General features: G+C 46.5%; 1 protein-coding gene across 1 annotated transcript in view; it reads right to left on the bottom strand.

Annotated features, from left to right (window-relative positions):
• LOC144934387 (nebulin-like) overlaps nucleotides 1-16,772 on the bottom strand; it is a 99,967-nt gene that overhangs the window by 71,590 nt on the left and 11,605 nt on the right. The window contains exons 10-30 of the mRNA XM_078860081.1: nucleotides 16,456-16,560; nucleotides 11,044-11,151; nucleotides 10,804-10,917; nucleotides 10,286-10,483; nucleotides 9,537-9,641; nucleotides 9,260-9,358; nucleotides 9,038-9,142; nucleotides 8,377-8,484; nucleotides 7,935-8,246; nucleotides 5,327-5,431; nucleotides 5,050-5,148; nucleotides 4,828-4,932; nucleotides 4,540-4,647; nucleotides 4,098-4,409; nucleotides 3,795-3,998; nucleotides 3,555-3,659; nucleotides 3,335-3,442; nucleotides 2,928-3,239; nucleotides 2,636-2,839; nucleotides 2,260-2,364; nucleotides 222-329 (exon numbers count right to left, since the gene is read on the bottom strand). Of these exons, the coding sequence (XP_078716207.1) occupies nucleotides 222-329; nucleotides 2,260-2,364; nucleotides 2,636-2,839; nucleotides 2,928-3,239; nucleotides 3,335-3,442; nucleotides 3,555-3,659; nucleotides 3,795-3,998; nucleotides 4,098-4,409; nucleotides 4,540-4,647; nucleotides 4,828-4,932; nucleotides 5,050-5,148; nucleotides 5,327-5,431; nucleotides 7,935-8,246; nucleotides 8,377-8,484; nucleotides 9,038-9,142; nucleotides 9,260-9,358; nucleotides 9,537-9,641; nucleotides 10,286-10,483; nucleotides 10,804-10,917; nucleotides 11,044-11,151; nucleotides 16,456-16,560 (3,129 nt within the window). The remainder of the gene's footprint in view (nucleotides 1-221; nucleotides 330-2,259; nucleotides 2,365-2,635; nucleotides 2,840-2,927; nucleotides 3,240-3,334; nucleotides 3,443-3,554; nucleotides 3,660-3,794; nucleotides 3,999-4,097; nucleotides 4,410-4,539; nucleotides 4,648-4,827; nucleotides 4,933-5,049; nucleotides 5,149-5,326; nucleotides 5,432-7,934; nucleotides 8,247-8,376; nucleotides 8,485-9,037; nucleotides 9,143-9,259; nucleotides 9,359-9,536; nucleotides 9,642-10,285; nucleotides 10,484-10,803; nucleotides 10,918-11,043; nucleotides 11,152-16,455; nucleotides 16,561-16,772) is intronic.

Raw genomic sequence — 16,772 nt, 5'->3', positions numbered from 1 at the left:
CATTGCCTCCTACTGGTTGACAAATTTCCACTTGCAGGCCGGTGCTGTCACCTTTTGCCACACAGGGTCAGCTGCCACTGAGGGTGTCCTTTTGAATGTTTGAGAGGAGATGTTATATATGACACTTTGAGTGCTGAGGCTTTTTAAATTGGCGTATGCATAGCTATCTAACAGCGATGGGGTACCAGTATTTTATAAGGTCGGCCATCAGCAACACTCACGTCACTCATGATGTTGACGGAGTGTTTGGCGGCTGTGATGGACAGCGCATCCAGTGGAAGCTCAAAATCCTTGTCCTTGGTCTTCTCCCAGGCCATCTTGTAGCAAACCTAGCGACACGACTAAAGTTTTAAACCAGCCAGAGTAGCAAGGATAACCTCAAACTTAAACCACAACAGTTCCACACAATAAATAACACAGGTTGGAGTAGCCTTGCCATATGCATGTATGTTAAACTTCTTTCACATCGTACGTAGCCAACCGTGCTAATCAGAGGTGCCATTATGCACTGTCCTTTTCCAAAGTGCTGCTTCTTATCAGGCAGGAAGACATGAATGCAGAGTTCTATTGGTAGCAGCAACCTCACACATGCCCCTGCCTCCAAGTGTCAACGTGTGGCACCACAATAACAGGATCACCTTGGTCCATATCTGGTTACACTAGCCAACCTCTGCACTACTAGCAAAGTGCACTTATGCACTACATTATTCGAAGCTCCAATGCACATTCCTAGATGCATTTGATCAGTGTGTAAAATATTTTTGTTACATAACCATGAAGTGTTTGTGTTAATGTTTTCTGGCTGTGTTAAGCCATTTTGTTAACATTTTCTCTTCTCATATTTTGTACACATCTTCTCTATTGCCTCTTTAGTGATTTTTATTTGCAGAATTAGTAAAAAAAAAAGTTTCTATAATTTTTTTGAAGTGCACCCCACCTTCTACTCTTCCTTATTCACAATGGTATAACATTATTGTAAACATTAATCTCGATTATTCTTTGGTTCTTTCGGTAAAGTCACGTATAAAGATAAAATAATAAATTAAATAATCGCATACGACGTTTCGATTGCAACACAAGCAATCATCATCAGGTATAATGAAATAGCGACACAAAATCTAACCAGAAAACCACAGACAGACATATAAGCAGACAGATATCACCAAGATACACAGAGAGGGCAACACAGGTACAGAGAGGGGTGTTGCCCTCTCTGTGTATCTTGGTGATATCTGTTTGCTTATATGTCTGTCTGTGGTTTTCTGGTTAGATTTTGTGTCGCTATTTCATTATACCTGATGATGATTGCTTGTGTTGCAATCGAAACGTCGTATGCGATTATTTAATTTATTATTTTATCTTTATACGTGACTTTACCGAAAGAACCAAAGAATAATTCCTGCAGTCACGAAAGCTCCAAAATTAAGATTAATCTCGATTGTTCAATTTAAATGCTTTTGAAATGTGGCACAATAGAAGTAGAAACACTCCAATTATTTATAAGGTCCAAATTTGCTATAGGCTTCAACAATACGTGCAGTCAATATTGAATCTGACCAGTCGGAGACTGGCGGGCACTTGATTGACCCTGTAACCTTGAGTGACCTTGTAACCTTGTGTGTACACTCGTCTCTTGAGTGACCTTGTGACCTTGTGTGTACACTAGTCTCTTGAGTGACTTGATATGCACACCAACCAGATGGCTAAAGGAGGCCTGTTGCATGCCTGCCCAATGAGATTTTCATGTCGTGTTTTACAGATATTGAAAACAAATGTGTTGCTATCCACCTGGAGCCCCTCGTCTCTTCATTATGAATGTGCAACATAAATATTGTGTACTTAACCCGTCTTGATATGACCCAGGTCGCCCTTAATAAACAGGGAATGTTGTTTCATCTCAATGATTTTATTTCAGATCCTGGTTAAATATGGCATACTACTACGAGCAGCTCACAATAGGAAGGTTGTAAGTTCAAATTCTGGTTGAGGGTTGACTCAACCCATCATGTTTCCAGGGTCAATAAAATTATTACCACTTTGTGGGGAAGTCAACAGTGGTTGTCCTATGGATAGACTCGCCCCCGCCATAGGAATGCGAAATTTTCACCACTGGCTTAAGGCTGTAAAGAGATGAACACTACCTCAATCGAGCAGGAAATTACTGTGACTACTCCTACATGAGTGGTGACCGTGGCATGCTGTGCTCACAGGCATGCGATGAGGACACAGGCGTTAAAGCAACTGTGCATCTCAACTTACGTCGCTGGAGTTATAGGCATTGACGCGTGCCTGTAGCAGCTGCGGTGCATCTGGAGGCAGCGTGTACGAGTGTTTGGCCTCCTCACCATCAGCCCTGTACACCAACTACAGACGCACGACAGAGTCACAAACCAGCCGGCCCTGTGCAGCATCTGGACTTGCATCACGCGTGAACGTGGACAGCGGCGACATCAAAACATGTCTAAACCTCCACGGCAAAATGAAAGATATCATCCAACATATTTTTTTTGTTCTGAAGAAGGATCACTTCCAGATACGTTAGTTTATAATGTATTGTCATTCACAGGGCAATGGTTGTTAATTTAAATGCATGCTAATTTACTGAAGCATCACTTTAAGATCATGTTAAACTCACATCGCTCAGCTGTTCGGCATTGACTTTAGCTTGGAGCATATCGGGCGAATCGCTGATGCTGGTGAAGCCTACAGTATCTGGGTGCTGCCGGTATTTCCTCTCGCTCAGGATGTCTCCTGCTCTCTGAGCCTTCACATTGTCCAAGGACCCAACCGAAATCCAGCCACATCCCCGGATCCAATCAAGGTCTGCCTTGTAGAGAGTCTAGGGTGACATAACCAGAATTATGTGTTACTAGACACTGAGAAAAACATAATACATGAGCAAACAAAAACATAAAACAAGATCTTACATCGCTTTGCAGCTCGTTGGCCATCTTGGCGTGGGCGACGCTGGTCTGGTCCGGCAGACACGTCCAGTCGTGCAGTCTCTGCCTGTAGGTGGTGTCACTGACCATGTCCTGGCACTTCTTGGCCATGACGAGGTTCAGCATGTCCAAAGGCATGTGGTAGTTTGTCTTACTCTTTTCAAAATTCTTCTTGTACGCACGATCACTTTGCATTTTAGCAACGCGCATGGAGTGGACCAGCTTGGGATCGTCTTCCAGGCTTTGGAAGCCCACGTGGTGTCCCTTTGCCTTCTCAAAAGCCTCCTTGTACTTGACCTGCAAAAGAAAGAGGCACACGTCCTTCAGCCTGCAGCCACAGGGTAGTGGCTCGTTGCTGTGAAGGCAGTGGCGGTGCGGCGGTGTGAGCTCACGTCACTGGCGATCGCCCTGCAGGCCTTGGCCGCTCGGATGGGGATGGCGTCTGCTCGCACGTCACAGCCTAGAGCACGCTGCTCCTCCAATCCTTTTTTGTAGCAAACCTGAAACAAACGATTCCTGTGATGTAGCTAGACCGCAGGCTACTTACCTTGTTCATCATGTTCATAATATTCTTAATGGTGCACACATGTTTTCAGCTGCAACCAGGCTCACATCACTGAGGTTGTACGCGTTGGCTTTGGCCTGTAACAGCTGCGGCGTATCGGGCATCATACTTATTTCAGTCTTTGAATCCTCCCATGCTTTCCTGTACGCACGCTACAAACACACCACAAAATCAGAACACTACATTTGTCAGAAATTGTGCAAAAAATTTGACATTTTTAACCATCAGAATGTTAATGAACCTAAACTTAAGCCTCGTGTCACTTTAGGCATAAGCAATGCACTCACGTCGTTGATCTGGTCGGCGTTGAGCTTGCACTGCTGCATGACGGGCGAGTCGGTCACACTGGTGAAGCCTACGGTGTCTGGGTGTTGCCGGTATTTCTTCTCGCTCAGGATGTTCCCTGCTCTTTTAACCTTCTTTACATCCAGGGATTCGGTGGGAATCCATCCACACCCTCGGATCCATTCCAAGTCTGACTTGTACAGCGACTGTGTAAAGACAAGACATTGTTTCATGAATCCCCTGTGACCCGCCTCTGGTGATGATTCTCAGTGATACGCACGAGGCCGGTGGGAATGCACACTCACGTCGCTCTGCAGGTCGTAGGCCTTGCGGGCGTGCTGTCCCGTCATGTAGTCGGGTGGCAGCACGTAGCTGTGCAGCCGCGTCTTGTAGTCCACGTTGCTGGCCATGGCCTGGGCCTTCTTGGCCTCCACGACCTGCAGCATGTCCATCGGCGTGTGGTAGCTGGTCTTGCCCTTCTCATAGCCCTTCTTGTACTCACGCTGACTCTGCATCTTGGCCACACGCATTGAGTGAACCATCTTGGGGTCGTCCTGCAGGCTCCGGGCTCCGATGTGCTTGCCCTTGTCTGCCTCGTACTCCTTCTTGTACTTGCGCTACACCACAGTCACCACGGCCACAACCAATGTGAGATGCCTAAAGATAACCCGGGCCACTTTTGCTTTCTGGTTCTTAATGCGCTGCAATTGTTTGCGTGATTGCTCTGTGTGGGCGCTTGTTACTCACATCGCTCACGATGTTGCTGGAAGCTCTTGCAGCACGGAAAGGAATGGCATCAGCCTTCAGGTCATAACCCGTGGCCTTATTTTCTTCATAGTCAAATTGGTAGCATTTCTGGTGAGAAAACATTGTGATACCGACCACAATCAAAGGCATCACTCAGGTGATATTGTTTTTGTACAGTTGTAGTCGTGAGTGTGAAATCGTCGGTGATCAATTTTGAGGTGGTTAGTGAGTGAGAACGATCACCCCACGTGACAGGCGTTGAGGTGGTGACAGTAATGGGCTGCTTACATTACTCAGATTGATGCTGTTGACCTTGGCCTGCAGCAGCTGGGGTTCATCTGCATCCATGGTGTACTGGTGCAGGCGCTTCTCGCCATCTGCCTTGTACACTAGCTGCTCGCACACGCAAATGTACACGCACAGAGCCATCAGGAAGAATAACAAACGGTGTTTGAAAATGAATGATGCAGGAGGGTCATTCATGGCAGAACGGAACACTCTGACACGTACTTTACTGCAGAGCTGCTGGTTGGATTTGGCCTTCACCAACTCTGGCGTGTCCTCCACCTGGGTGAAGGGCTGCTGCTGAGCTGGCTGTCTGTACTTCCTCTGTGGGAGCAGCAAAGCAACATCTCAGCACCTCGTTTCTGCACAGAGAAGCGCAGGCTGTGGACAGGACAGGCGGAACGCTGAGTCGGTGGGAGCACGGGCGACGGTGCCTGCCCTTGTACAGGTGTGCACCGTCGCTGGTGGCCTTGCAGGTGCGGAGATAGGGGAGGTGACGCACCTCACTCAGGATGCTGCCTGCGCGCTTGACCTTCTCAACGTCCACGGAACCCGAGGTGACCCAGCCCACCCCACGCATCCAGTCCATGTCCGACTTGTACAAATTCTGCAGCACGCACATATGTAGCGCGCACCACGACATACACATGACTCGTACGACATGCACACCATTCTATGGGAACCTCATTTGCCAGTAAAAATATGATAATTGGTTTTTTACCCTTCTATCTGGCAACAAAACTGACACCTTTTTAGAAGGAGTCATGTTTGCATAGACCGCAATACCTGCAGTCATAAATACAAACAAAAGACATAACTCTGATAATGTGCACTGTCCTTGAAGTTGATTGGTCCACACCCGAGACAGCTTTCCTTAGAGCCTAGTCTCACATGGGTTGGACCAGATGACGCCAAAAGGCGCACTGCGCCTTTTGGCGTCATCTGGTCCAACCCATGTGAGACTAGGCTCTAAGGAAAGCTGTCTCGGGTGTGGACCAATCAACTTCAAGGACAGTGCACATTATCAGAGTTATGTCTTTTGTTTGTATTTATGACTGCAGGTATTGCGGTCTATGCAAACATGACTCCTTCTAAAAAGGTGTCAGTTTTGTTGCCAGATAGAAGGGTAAAAAACCAATTATCATGCACACCATTGCGTCACATTGTCTGCACACACTTCTTGCCACACACGTGTCTCTAAATAGACTAAACTGTGATGCATTATAAACAGGAAAAATTAAAGCTCACATGTTTTAATAGTTTAAAATCTAAATCATCTTCTTTTAATTTTAATTAAATAGGCCATGCAAGATATTAATCCATGCAGGTGGCTCAGCAGTAGACCAAGGAGCTTGTGATTGGAAGGTTGGGAATTTAAATTCTTGTTGGGAGTTGACTCAGCCTATAATCCCTCCGGTGTTGATTAAATTAGTACCGTTTTGTGGGGAAGTCAACAGTGATTGTCCTATGGATATCTGAATCCCGACACAGAAATGTGGAATTCCCACCACTGGTTCAGGGAGGTACACGGTAGATGAGTACCGCTGCAATGCTCATTTGTGCAGGATATCGTTGTCACTTTGAAACCACGTAAATCTCCTAAGCTACCTTCATTTTAACAAGTCGGCAAGAATGGCTACTCCGCTGCGTGTGCGCATAGCACAGCTTGAATAGCATAGACGCACGACACTCGGCTTCATGTCCGCATCATGCTCAAGTCCTCAACGGAATGGCACTTATATTCTGTGGCTGCTTGTGGTGTTTCAGTTTCTTAAAAAAAAAATGCTGAGAACAGGCCCAAAGGCCCACAACGTCACATGGCCAGCTACAAACAGCACCATCAAATTTGTAACAGGTAAGTGTTAACACGCTTCTTGAATCGAGCGAGGTTATTATTAGAGCCTGGGGAAAGAGACAATGGTGGGAATTCCAAAGTGGAGCAGTGCGGGGGAAGAAGCATAAAGAGAAGTGAGTTGACCTGCGGTGTGGTGAGCAAGTGAGTGAGGTGGGTTAGTGAGAGGGTGAGTGTGTTGTTGTGACCAGCAGTGTGGTGGTTGAACACAGTCTGGATGAGACAAAATGGTGAGACTAATAGACTGAGTCCTCAACATGGGTGGAGAAATCAATGAGTGAATTAACGGTAAGAGTAACCATGGTAGTAGCGATAGAAGAGTGATAAGGAGGTGACTGACTGTCGGTAAGTGAGTGAATCAGCGAGTGAGGGATAATTATCAATCTCCCCGACTGCTTTAAATAAGCAGGGGCCAATGACAGTCCTTTGACAGGAATTCTGAGACATGTTCTTTTGGGTGCCTTAATATCTGGGTACCATAATTGGATTTTTTTTACAAACTTGAGTTTTATCAATCGTGGCTCTGAGAGAAAGACACAGCACAAAACACAAACTGCTCTTGGTTGTGGAGATGTACCTGGAATGCGTCCCAAGCTGCCCAATACTAGTTCAAAATGTAATTCATGAGTAAAAGACAAATCCTTTAAAATCACTTCAGTAATATTGTCACTGTTGTATCGCCCCACATTTCATGATATAATGTCAGTGCAGTGATGCCAATAGACAACCTCCTGCTTTTGATTTTCAAGTATTTTTCGTCGATAATAAAGCTGTGTACTCATGCCCAATGGCCTGGAACAAAGTAGGAGCAATTCGTTTGTGAGTTGCATCCACCTCTAACTAAATAAAAAGCACAACTGTACGTATGTTGAACTTCTGTTGCACCGTACGTAGCCAACCGTGCTAATCGGAGGTGAGTATAATATAGAATATCAAACATGGCTTTACACATGAGAGAACAAGGAACACAAAATAGAGAAAGAGCAAAGATGTCCCGCATTGTCACCGTCAAAAACGACACCTCAAACGGAAAGGGCAACAAGCGAAGGAAGCAATAAAGCTGGTGCAAGACAGGAGTAGGCAGAATGGTCTCATTGGGCCCCCTCGTCGTGACAAAAAGACAGAAGGGCACTCAAGAATAAGAGAAATAAGTGTAATACAGTGTGGATAGTGAACAAGAACTGGAGTCTCAGATCAGCACTGCCAGATGGTTCCCTGTGAGCACGAGAATCGCCCTCATTCGTTGCACATTCCTCACGTCGCTCTGCAGGTCGTAGGCCTTGCGGGCGTGCTGGGCCGTCATGTGGTCGGGTGGCAGCACGTAGCTGTGCAGCCGCGTCTTGTAGTCCACGTTGCTGGCCATGGCCTGGGCCTTCTTGGCCTCCACGACCTGCAGCATGTCCATCGGCGTGTGGTAGCTGGTCTTGCCCTTCTCATAGCCCTTCTTGTACTCACGCTGACTCTGCATCTTGGCCACACGCATTGAGTGAACCATCTTGGGGTCATCCTGCAGGCTCCGGGCCCCGATGTGCTTGCCTTTGTCTGCCTCGTACTCCTTCTTGTACTTGCGCTGCACCACAGTCACCACGGCCACAACCACTGTGAGATGTCTGAAGATAACCCGGGCCACCTTTGCTTTCTGGTTCTTAATGCGCTGCAATTGTTTTCGTGATTGTTCTGTGTGGGCGCTTGTTACTCACATCGCTCACGATGTTGCTGGAAGCTCTTGCAGCACGGAAAGGAATGGCATCAGCCTTCAGGTCATAACCCGTGGCCTTGTTTTCTTCATAGTCAAATTGGTAGCATTTCTGGTGAGAAAACATTGCGATACCGACTACAATCAAAGGCATCACTCGGGTAATGTCGTGCTGTATTTGTGCATTCATATGGCTCTTAAACGCCTCAGCAACTGAAAAAATATTCCGTCACATCTCATCTCAAACATTCCAAGGGGACCCCCCAGTGGCAACTCTCCCTGTGTGGCGCAGCTGACTTACCAGCTGGCCTGCAAGTAGTCTGCCAGTAGGGGGCGATGATTGCTATGTATAATCCCAATTGAGTAATCTTGAGGGGAATCTTTTGATTGGAAAATTTGGACCGTGACGCCGGCACATAATGACCCATTCATTTCCAATTACGTCACGGGATCTTTAGCGTCCGCTTTAAAGCAGACGGCACTTATATTATGGTTAATACACCGGCTGTTAGAAGTATCATTATTGTAGGCAAACAAGCAGAGGAGAGTTGTGGCAGTGAGTGTGAAACTCTGAGTGATCACTACCTATGATCGGTATTGAAGTGGTGAGTGAATGAGTGATTACCCCATGCGTTGAGGTGGCAAGAGAGTAATGGGCTGCTTACATTACTCAGATTGATGCTGTTGACCTTGGCCTGCAGCAGCTGGGGTTCATCTGCATCCATGGTGTACTGGTGCAGGCGCTTCTCGCTATCTGCCTTGTACACGAGCTGCTCGCACACGCAAATGTACACGCACAGAGCCATCAGGAAGAATAGCAAACGGTGTTTGAAAATGAATGATGCAGGAGGGTCATTCACGGCAGAACGGAACACTCTGACACGTACTTTACTGCAGAGCTGCTTGTTGAATTTGGCCTTCACCAACTCTGGCGTGTCCTCCACCTGGGTGAAGGGCTGCTGCTGAGCTGGCTGTCTGTACTTCCTCTGTGGGAGCAGCAAAGAAACATCTCAGCACCTCGTTTCTGCACAAAGAAGCGCAGGTTGTGGACAGGACAGGCGGAACGCTGAGTCGGTGGGAGCACGGGCGACGGTGCCTGCCCTTGTACAGGTGTGCACCGTCGCTGGTGGCCTTGCAGGTGCGGAGATAGGGGAGGTGACGCACCTCACTCAGGATGCTGCCTGCGCGCTTGACCTTCTCAACGTCCACGGAACCCGAGGTGACCCAGCCCACCCCACGCATCCAGTCCATGTCCGACTTGTACAAATTCTGCAGCACGCACATATGTAGCGCGCACCATGACATATACATGACTCGTACGACATACGCACCATCACGTCACATTGTCTACACACACTTCTTGTTGTAGGGACATCTATTTATTAATTTATCAATTTAAATATTCCGCTGAACCATCCCTTGAGCCGGTATGCCTTGTTTACAAGGGTGTCCCGGGTGTTAACTCACACGTACATAACAAACATGTCACGACACATGTACACACATTTACATGTACAACTTATGCAGTTTGCATTCATGCAATGTATATCTCACCCAGTCAAACACACACATAAATACAGAAGTAAGTGATACACATGGCCGGTTTATGTAAAAAGCATTAGCACTATGGTGGTCGCATATATTGCGTGAGCGAGCTTTAATCACAGATTTAAATCAGCTCGGACTGGCGGCACGAGTTGGTGGGTCTGGGAGATGGTTCCATGCTGAAGCAGCTCTGTGCGGGTTTGGTGAGAGTTAAACTGTTGTGCCTGTGAGATCGAAGAGTGGAGTTATTGTTGGAGTCAAACGAGAGATGTTGAGTTGATGAAGAGGGTGGCATATCAATGGAATGATGATGATGTCACCGCCTGTGCGATCAAAGTGCAGTGCTCAGTGTCAGTGGTGGCTCGTACATCACTCTGGAGGTCGTAGGCCTTGCGGGCCTGCTGTGACGTCACACAGTCAGGGGGAAGTACGTAGCCATGTTGGCTTGTCTTGTAGTCCAAGTTGCTGGCCATTTCCTGCGCATTTTTGGCTTGAACCACGTGAACACAGTCCGCCGGCATGTGAAACTTAGTCTTGTTCTTCTCATATTCCTTCTTGTACAGATTCTAAACAGACGATACAATCAATCAAACAAGGCTTTATTTGGGCCCCTAATAACACAACATGAGGAGCTGGAATTAAAGATAATTTTTACTGCATGTATTACCATGTGAGAACATAATCAATACATATTAACATAATGCACGTGTCTACACACCAAACACCACCATGGCAGGCTACGGATAACCTGGTTCGTGGTGGAATGTGACTTGCGGGCTTGCTACACTTGTTCACAATAAACAATCAAAATGTATCTGTAACTTTCTCTTGCATGTGCGTCATGCATAGTGATGTGAACCAATCGCACCGAAGGCAATGCACCCACCTCACTGCGGTTCTTGGAAACATTCATGGAATGGCGGATCTTGGGATCATCATCCACGCTCTGCATGCAGGCCGCTTGGCCTCGGGCCTGCTCGAATGCCCGCTTGTACTCCACCTGCAGCACAACGAATCACCAGCTCACGGTCAGAGACACTCCCGCAAATCCACGTGGCTATAAACCAATGAAAACATTGGTTTGTGTGACAGCAATTAGTGTGTACCAGGGCAGTGTAAAACCCACATTGCTGGCAATCTTGCACTGGGCCTTGGCCACCTTGAGTGGCAGTGCATCCTTCTGCAGACCACACTGTTTGTCCTTCATGTGCTCCCAGTCTGCCTTGTACTGGATCTGCACAAGTCCACAGAGGCCACAGCACCAACATTAACACACAGCAGTGCAACAATGGCCTCTGCTAGGAAATCCCCAACCATAAGCATTGTATAATGCATTCATTGTGCATGACAACATACACGCATATGTAACAGCCTTCAGGCCCTGTGCTGAGTACCAACTCATAAGACTCTCAATGATAACAAAAAAACTAGCTTTGTTCGCGTCACTGCCTCAGTCTCATCACTCACCTTACACTACTTACCAGATACCACTTACAGCACACCAGCCACTCTGTTGTATCCTAACCCTTCTTCCAAACTTGATATTTTTATATATTATCTTTTTACTTGATATATAATGAATGAAAACACCCCAAAGCGCAGCAAACTGCAAAACACCAGGTGTTGTTAAGTAATGAACTGGAGGAGGGCTAGGATGACGAATTTGCAACCTTGCCTCAAGGAAAGATAAATCCAGGGTGAGTGGTCAAACGAAGTGGGTCAGCTCAAGGTTGTGTACACAGGGGAGGGAGCTGATTAACAACCTGCGCGTCTGAACGTGAGGGGGCCTTTGACCTGAACTTAAGAATAACACTCCCAGAGCAGAAGGTTGGATGGCCACAGTGAGACGAATAAGAGCGTTGTATATCTCAAGGATGCAGACTCAGCTGAATAGCAAGTCTGCAGGGGTCACCAGAAGTTCGCGTTCGCCTAGTTAAGACGAAAAGCTCAATTATTCTGTATTGCTATTAAAGTAACGTTAAAGTCGGAATTTAACAACAGGATAGGCTAAAGTTATCGATATTCACACCCACGCCAATTAAACCAGGCCACAAGTTACGCCTACTGAACCATCACCATCATTAAGTCAATATGAAATGTTATTTCCATACTTTAATACTTTTTATACAACTCGACCCAAAGCATATGACAATCAGAACCTTCCTAAGTCAAAATTGAATCGCACCCAGACAGGAGCGAATAGTCGATATAAGGTTGAAGAGGGAAGGAAATTAAGAGCACGGCGAACTGCAAACGTAAGCAAAAAAGCCGGGAACACACCAACCCAGCGACCCACCAGCCCAGCAACAGCGAGTCGGGCTTCGACAGGCCATAAAAGTAGAAATAATAACTCCCGGGGTCAGGGGACATCAGAAGAAGCAAGCAGACAAAAACCAGAACTGACTCCAAGGTTCAACCGCCCTCACCTACAAGGAGTGACGGAAATTAATGAGGCCTTGAGTTAACGGCGTCAGCTGGACAGCAACAACAACGGCGAGCAGAGACAGAGTGAGGCAAAGACTGCGAGGCTATGAAATGCAACTTCATGTCAGTAAAGCCGACCAACAAGTTAAGTTAAAGACATCACAATACATAATATCGTACATAACATCAATGTTAACGCTATTCACCGTCAACTATATTCCGCTTATATAACCATGCAGACACCAAGGAATACGAATTCCTAGGATCAAGAAACTTACCCCTTAACCTAAGATATCGGAAATAAATTAATAATAATAAGCCTATGCATGAAAAGACAAAAGTAAAACTTATGAAAAGCCAGGATAGCGGGATAAATCACCACCAGGTCGAAATAAAATACATAATAAAAGAGCGATGTTAAACCCAGGGTCGGAGAGAAAGGGAGATCCCGGCCGTCTTTGTATCCCCGCAGCGCGGGATGGGAGTGTGTATGTGCTCGGGGAGGCACCTCCACTTGGGTCAAGCACCACGATGGGAAACGACACACCTTAGGTTACATACAGAATCATAACTGGGAAATGGTAAGGGACAAATGTTAATTTAAAACTTTTTAACCATGTCTGTGTGCGTCTGTGAGGGTCGGAGGGAGTGTGCCCCTCCCTCCAGGCCGTGCAACACGGACAGAGACGCCTGTGAGACGATTTGTAACGTCTGTGTTTTGGTTCATGAAGAAGGCCAGACAAGAGATGATATTGCACCCAGACAGAGAGACGACTTCGAGGCAATTTGTAACATCTGATTGTTTGCTCATGGATTTTATGGAGGGAGTATGACAACGGAATATACCGTGGGTGATGCACACAAGGACACGGACGTACGGACACACACATGGATACACCTACCTACGGACAGATCCTGACACAGCAAAAATCGAAAGAAACCCCGCCTTGTGGGCAGGACCCAAAGGGATTTTTCGGCATAAAAGAAAGGACCCTGAGCATTGGAAACCAGTTCGACCAGGAGAGTCAACTCATCACGAGTTCGACCAGGAGAGTCAACTCATCACGAGTTCGACCAGCGGGTCGGCTCAGGAGCGAGCTCGACCGGGAGGGTCGGCTCGACTCATCTTCAGTTCGACCAGGAGAGTCGACTCATCACGAGTTCGACCAGGAGTGTCAACTCATCAGCCGAGTTCGACCAGTGGGTCGGCTCAGGAGTTCGACCAGCGGGTCGACTCAGGAGCGAGCTGCGACCAGCGGGTCGGCTCGACTCATCTTCAGCTCGACCGAGCGGGTCGACTCAGGAGCGAGCTGCGACCAACGGGTCAGCTCGACTCTTCAGCTTCTGGGACTCAGCCGAGTTCAGCCGGCTCTCGGGGCTCGACTCAAGCGGCTCCCCATCTCCTCTGCAGGCGGGCAAGACCCGCTTGACAGCTCAACTCGGCCTGCGTGGGCCAACCTCTGCCGAGTCGGAGGTCTCTGCTGCAGCTGATAATCGCGGTTTGGCGACGAGGCGACGACCCAGCACTGCGCGCTGCGAGCGAGCTGTGGGCGCCACCTACCGACCGGGTTCCGAACTACGACAGCGTATCAACAGGCATCCAAACCAATTCAACACGGCGACAGGAGAGCGCCTGATACGTATGACGCGCACCGCCCCCTCACCACACGACCACCAGGCGTCTGTTTGACATAAAGAACCGACTCCGAACATTGACTATTCAAGACCACTCTTACCACTCGAACACACTCGAACCCATAAGCCATCCGTGGCTGTGAAGAAAACACTCGAGACCGAGTGATGGCCATCCGTCGTTTATAAGAGTATTCGTAATTTTTATCTTTAATATTTAGTGGGCTGTACTCTTAATCGCATAAATTCCCAACAGATCCATCAATACGAATTGATTCTTGGCACCTCCTTCCGCCGAGCCACGCTCACGTGGGGAGTGGTGGCCCACCAGATCCTTATCAGGTGATCTGGTCCCCAATTAGTAAATTTGATATAAGATAACGATCTTCGGAAAAGGAGCACCGTCGCAGGCCCTTACTCCGAGCCATTCTGTTGTCAGATAACCTGCCGATGTATCTGTTGAGATTGGTGCCTTTAAGAATAATAACTGTTTTGATTGTGTTTTTTTTATCGCCGTATAATCTTTCAAGTATCTTTCAGTCATAATCGCCGCACGTACTCGCATCCTCTACAGAATATTCAACTGTCCCGTGACCCAAGGTGCTAACAACGTGATAAGGGTTGCGTATGATCAATAAGGAGGGCGGTACTGCGTGAACAATATTGAGTATAATCATTCATTAAAGTTAAGGTTTTTCTTAGCATAGTATTTGCATGTTTTAACGACTCTCTCTCTCACTAACAACCATCGCGTTATGCGGGATCCATGTGCCGTTGTCAAGTGAAATCAGACAATCATTGATGATACTGTATTGATGCCGTGTTGACGTTCCGGGATTGAGAGTTCGCATACTATATCATAGTTGAGGTTGAATTAGTAATAAATTGATTAATACAGAAGTGGTTGTGTGATTCTTTCCTGAAGTCTATGCATAAGATCTGCTTCTGCGTTGAGATCTGAACTTGGTGACCTTAATAAACACACTAACACATACTCAGTAAATGTTAAAGCGATAACGGGGTGAACCGGGGACCTAAAATATAAGCGAGAATGAGACGAACCTAGACAACGATGCCGAGTTAATCTAAGTTAATCTTGCATACTTACACCACACCTGCATAACTGCATACGATTAATTGCCTTATTCCGATCGATAACCCACCCTCGTCACCGAGGCGGGGTCTGGTTATCATAACGACTTGCATTATCATAATTACACCCACTCGCATAATTACTACGATTACCTCTCGAATTGGCATAATTAAATGTGCATAATTACATAAATTAACATATTTCCGGATAATTACACATTTGGCCAAATTTTATTTGATTATTATTATTTTCACTGAATATTCATAACCCACATATACAACATAATAATTTCACCCACGCACGCATACAACACATCAAAATTTTGATACCCAACATATACAACAACTCACCACTCACTCATATGACATTCATCACTCAACAGACACTGACACTAAACAGATACTCACGATTCACTACTCACCATGCATAACACACTCATCAGACCTTCTCCTATTACACTGGTCAACAACAAAAAAAGCATTTTTTCTGGCCTGGACTTTTGCAGCTGTTTTAGACTAATTTCAGGGTGCTGATTCCAAATCTGATCTCAGATTTGCTCTATCACATCTCATTTTATGCTATCGGCATACCCCATTTTCATTGATTTTACCCGAAATTAACTCTGTCACTTATGATTGCAAGTTGTTGCGAGTCAGTGACTGCTTTAGTTTTAAAATATGGTGCTGTATTTTTAGGATAGTGTGTTTATAATATCATTTTATGTAGATATCCACATTTATTTAATATTTTTCTTCTGCAGTTTTTATTGAAAATGCAATATTTGATATCTCAAAAACCTGATGTGATAGACAAACAAAAACTGATGCCACATTTGGAATCAGCACCCCAAAATTGCCTTAAACCCGTTGGAATACCTTATGCCAGAAAAAGTGTGTTGACCAGTGTTACCGAACACCACTCATCACTCACCAGACAATGACACAATCCAGACACTCATCACTCATCAGACACACATCAGACACTCACCACTCACCAGACTATCAGCACTCACCAGACACTAAACACTCACCAAACGCTAAAAACTCAAAAGACACATACTAGACACCTTGCCAGACATTAACTGCTCACTAGACACCACTCACCAGACACTAACCACTCATCTGACAAATGACACACACCAGATACTCACCTCACACTCGCCACGCATCACACACGCGGTGATGACAGAGTAGCATTTTTATAAATATCAACCATATGAAGAATGTTACATTAAAATTACGTGCATCGGTCATTCCAACAGAATGAACGGATGTAATTCGAGTGGCATGAGCAATGGGAACTCCTGAAGTGTACACCACGGGCTCGATAGGCTAGTGCCTCCCACATGGCTCTGCCTGTCAAGCACAGTTGTGGCAGCTGTCAGCTTACCTGAGACAGATTGTGCGCGTTGATCTTGGCGTTTGCCATGTCCACGTAGGGTGTCTCGGCCCACTTTCCCTTAACGTCCTTGTTATAGGCCTCGCGATACTTCAGCTGTGTACACAGACACACGCACCCCCGAGCATACACGATGTGTGTTTGTGTTCCACACACGCTCGGCAACCTCTGAACCGCGAACAACAAGGATATAATCAATCTTTCTCTTTAGCACGTTGGCGAGCATTTAGCTGTGCGTTGTAGCAGCTGACAATGCCAAACTGAGACATTCCATCGGCCCTGTTTTGCATAAACAAACAAAACGATTA

Source organism: Lampetra fluviatilis, chromosome 10 (genome assembly GCF_964198595.1).
Source record: "Lampetra fluviatilis chromosome 10, kcLamFluv1.1, whole genome shotgun sequence".
In the NCBI taxonomy this organism is placed as follows: Eukaryota; Metazoa; Chordata; class Hyperoartia; order Petromyzontiformes; family Petromyzontidae; genus Lampetra; species Lampetra fluviatilis.
This window is presented reverse-complemented; position numbering and strand designations above follow the sequence as displayed.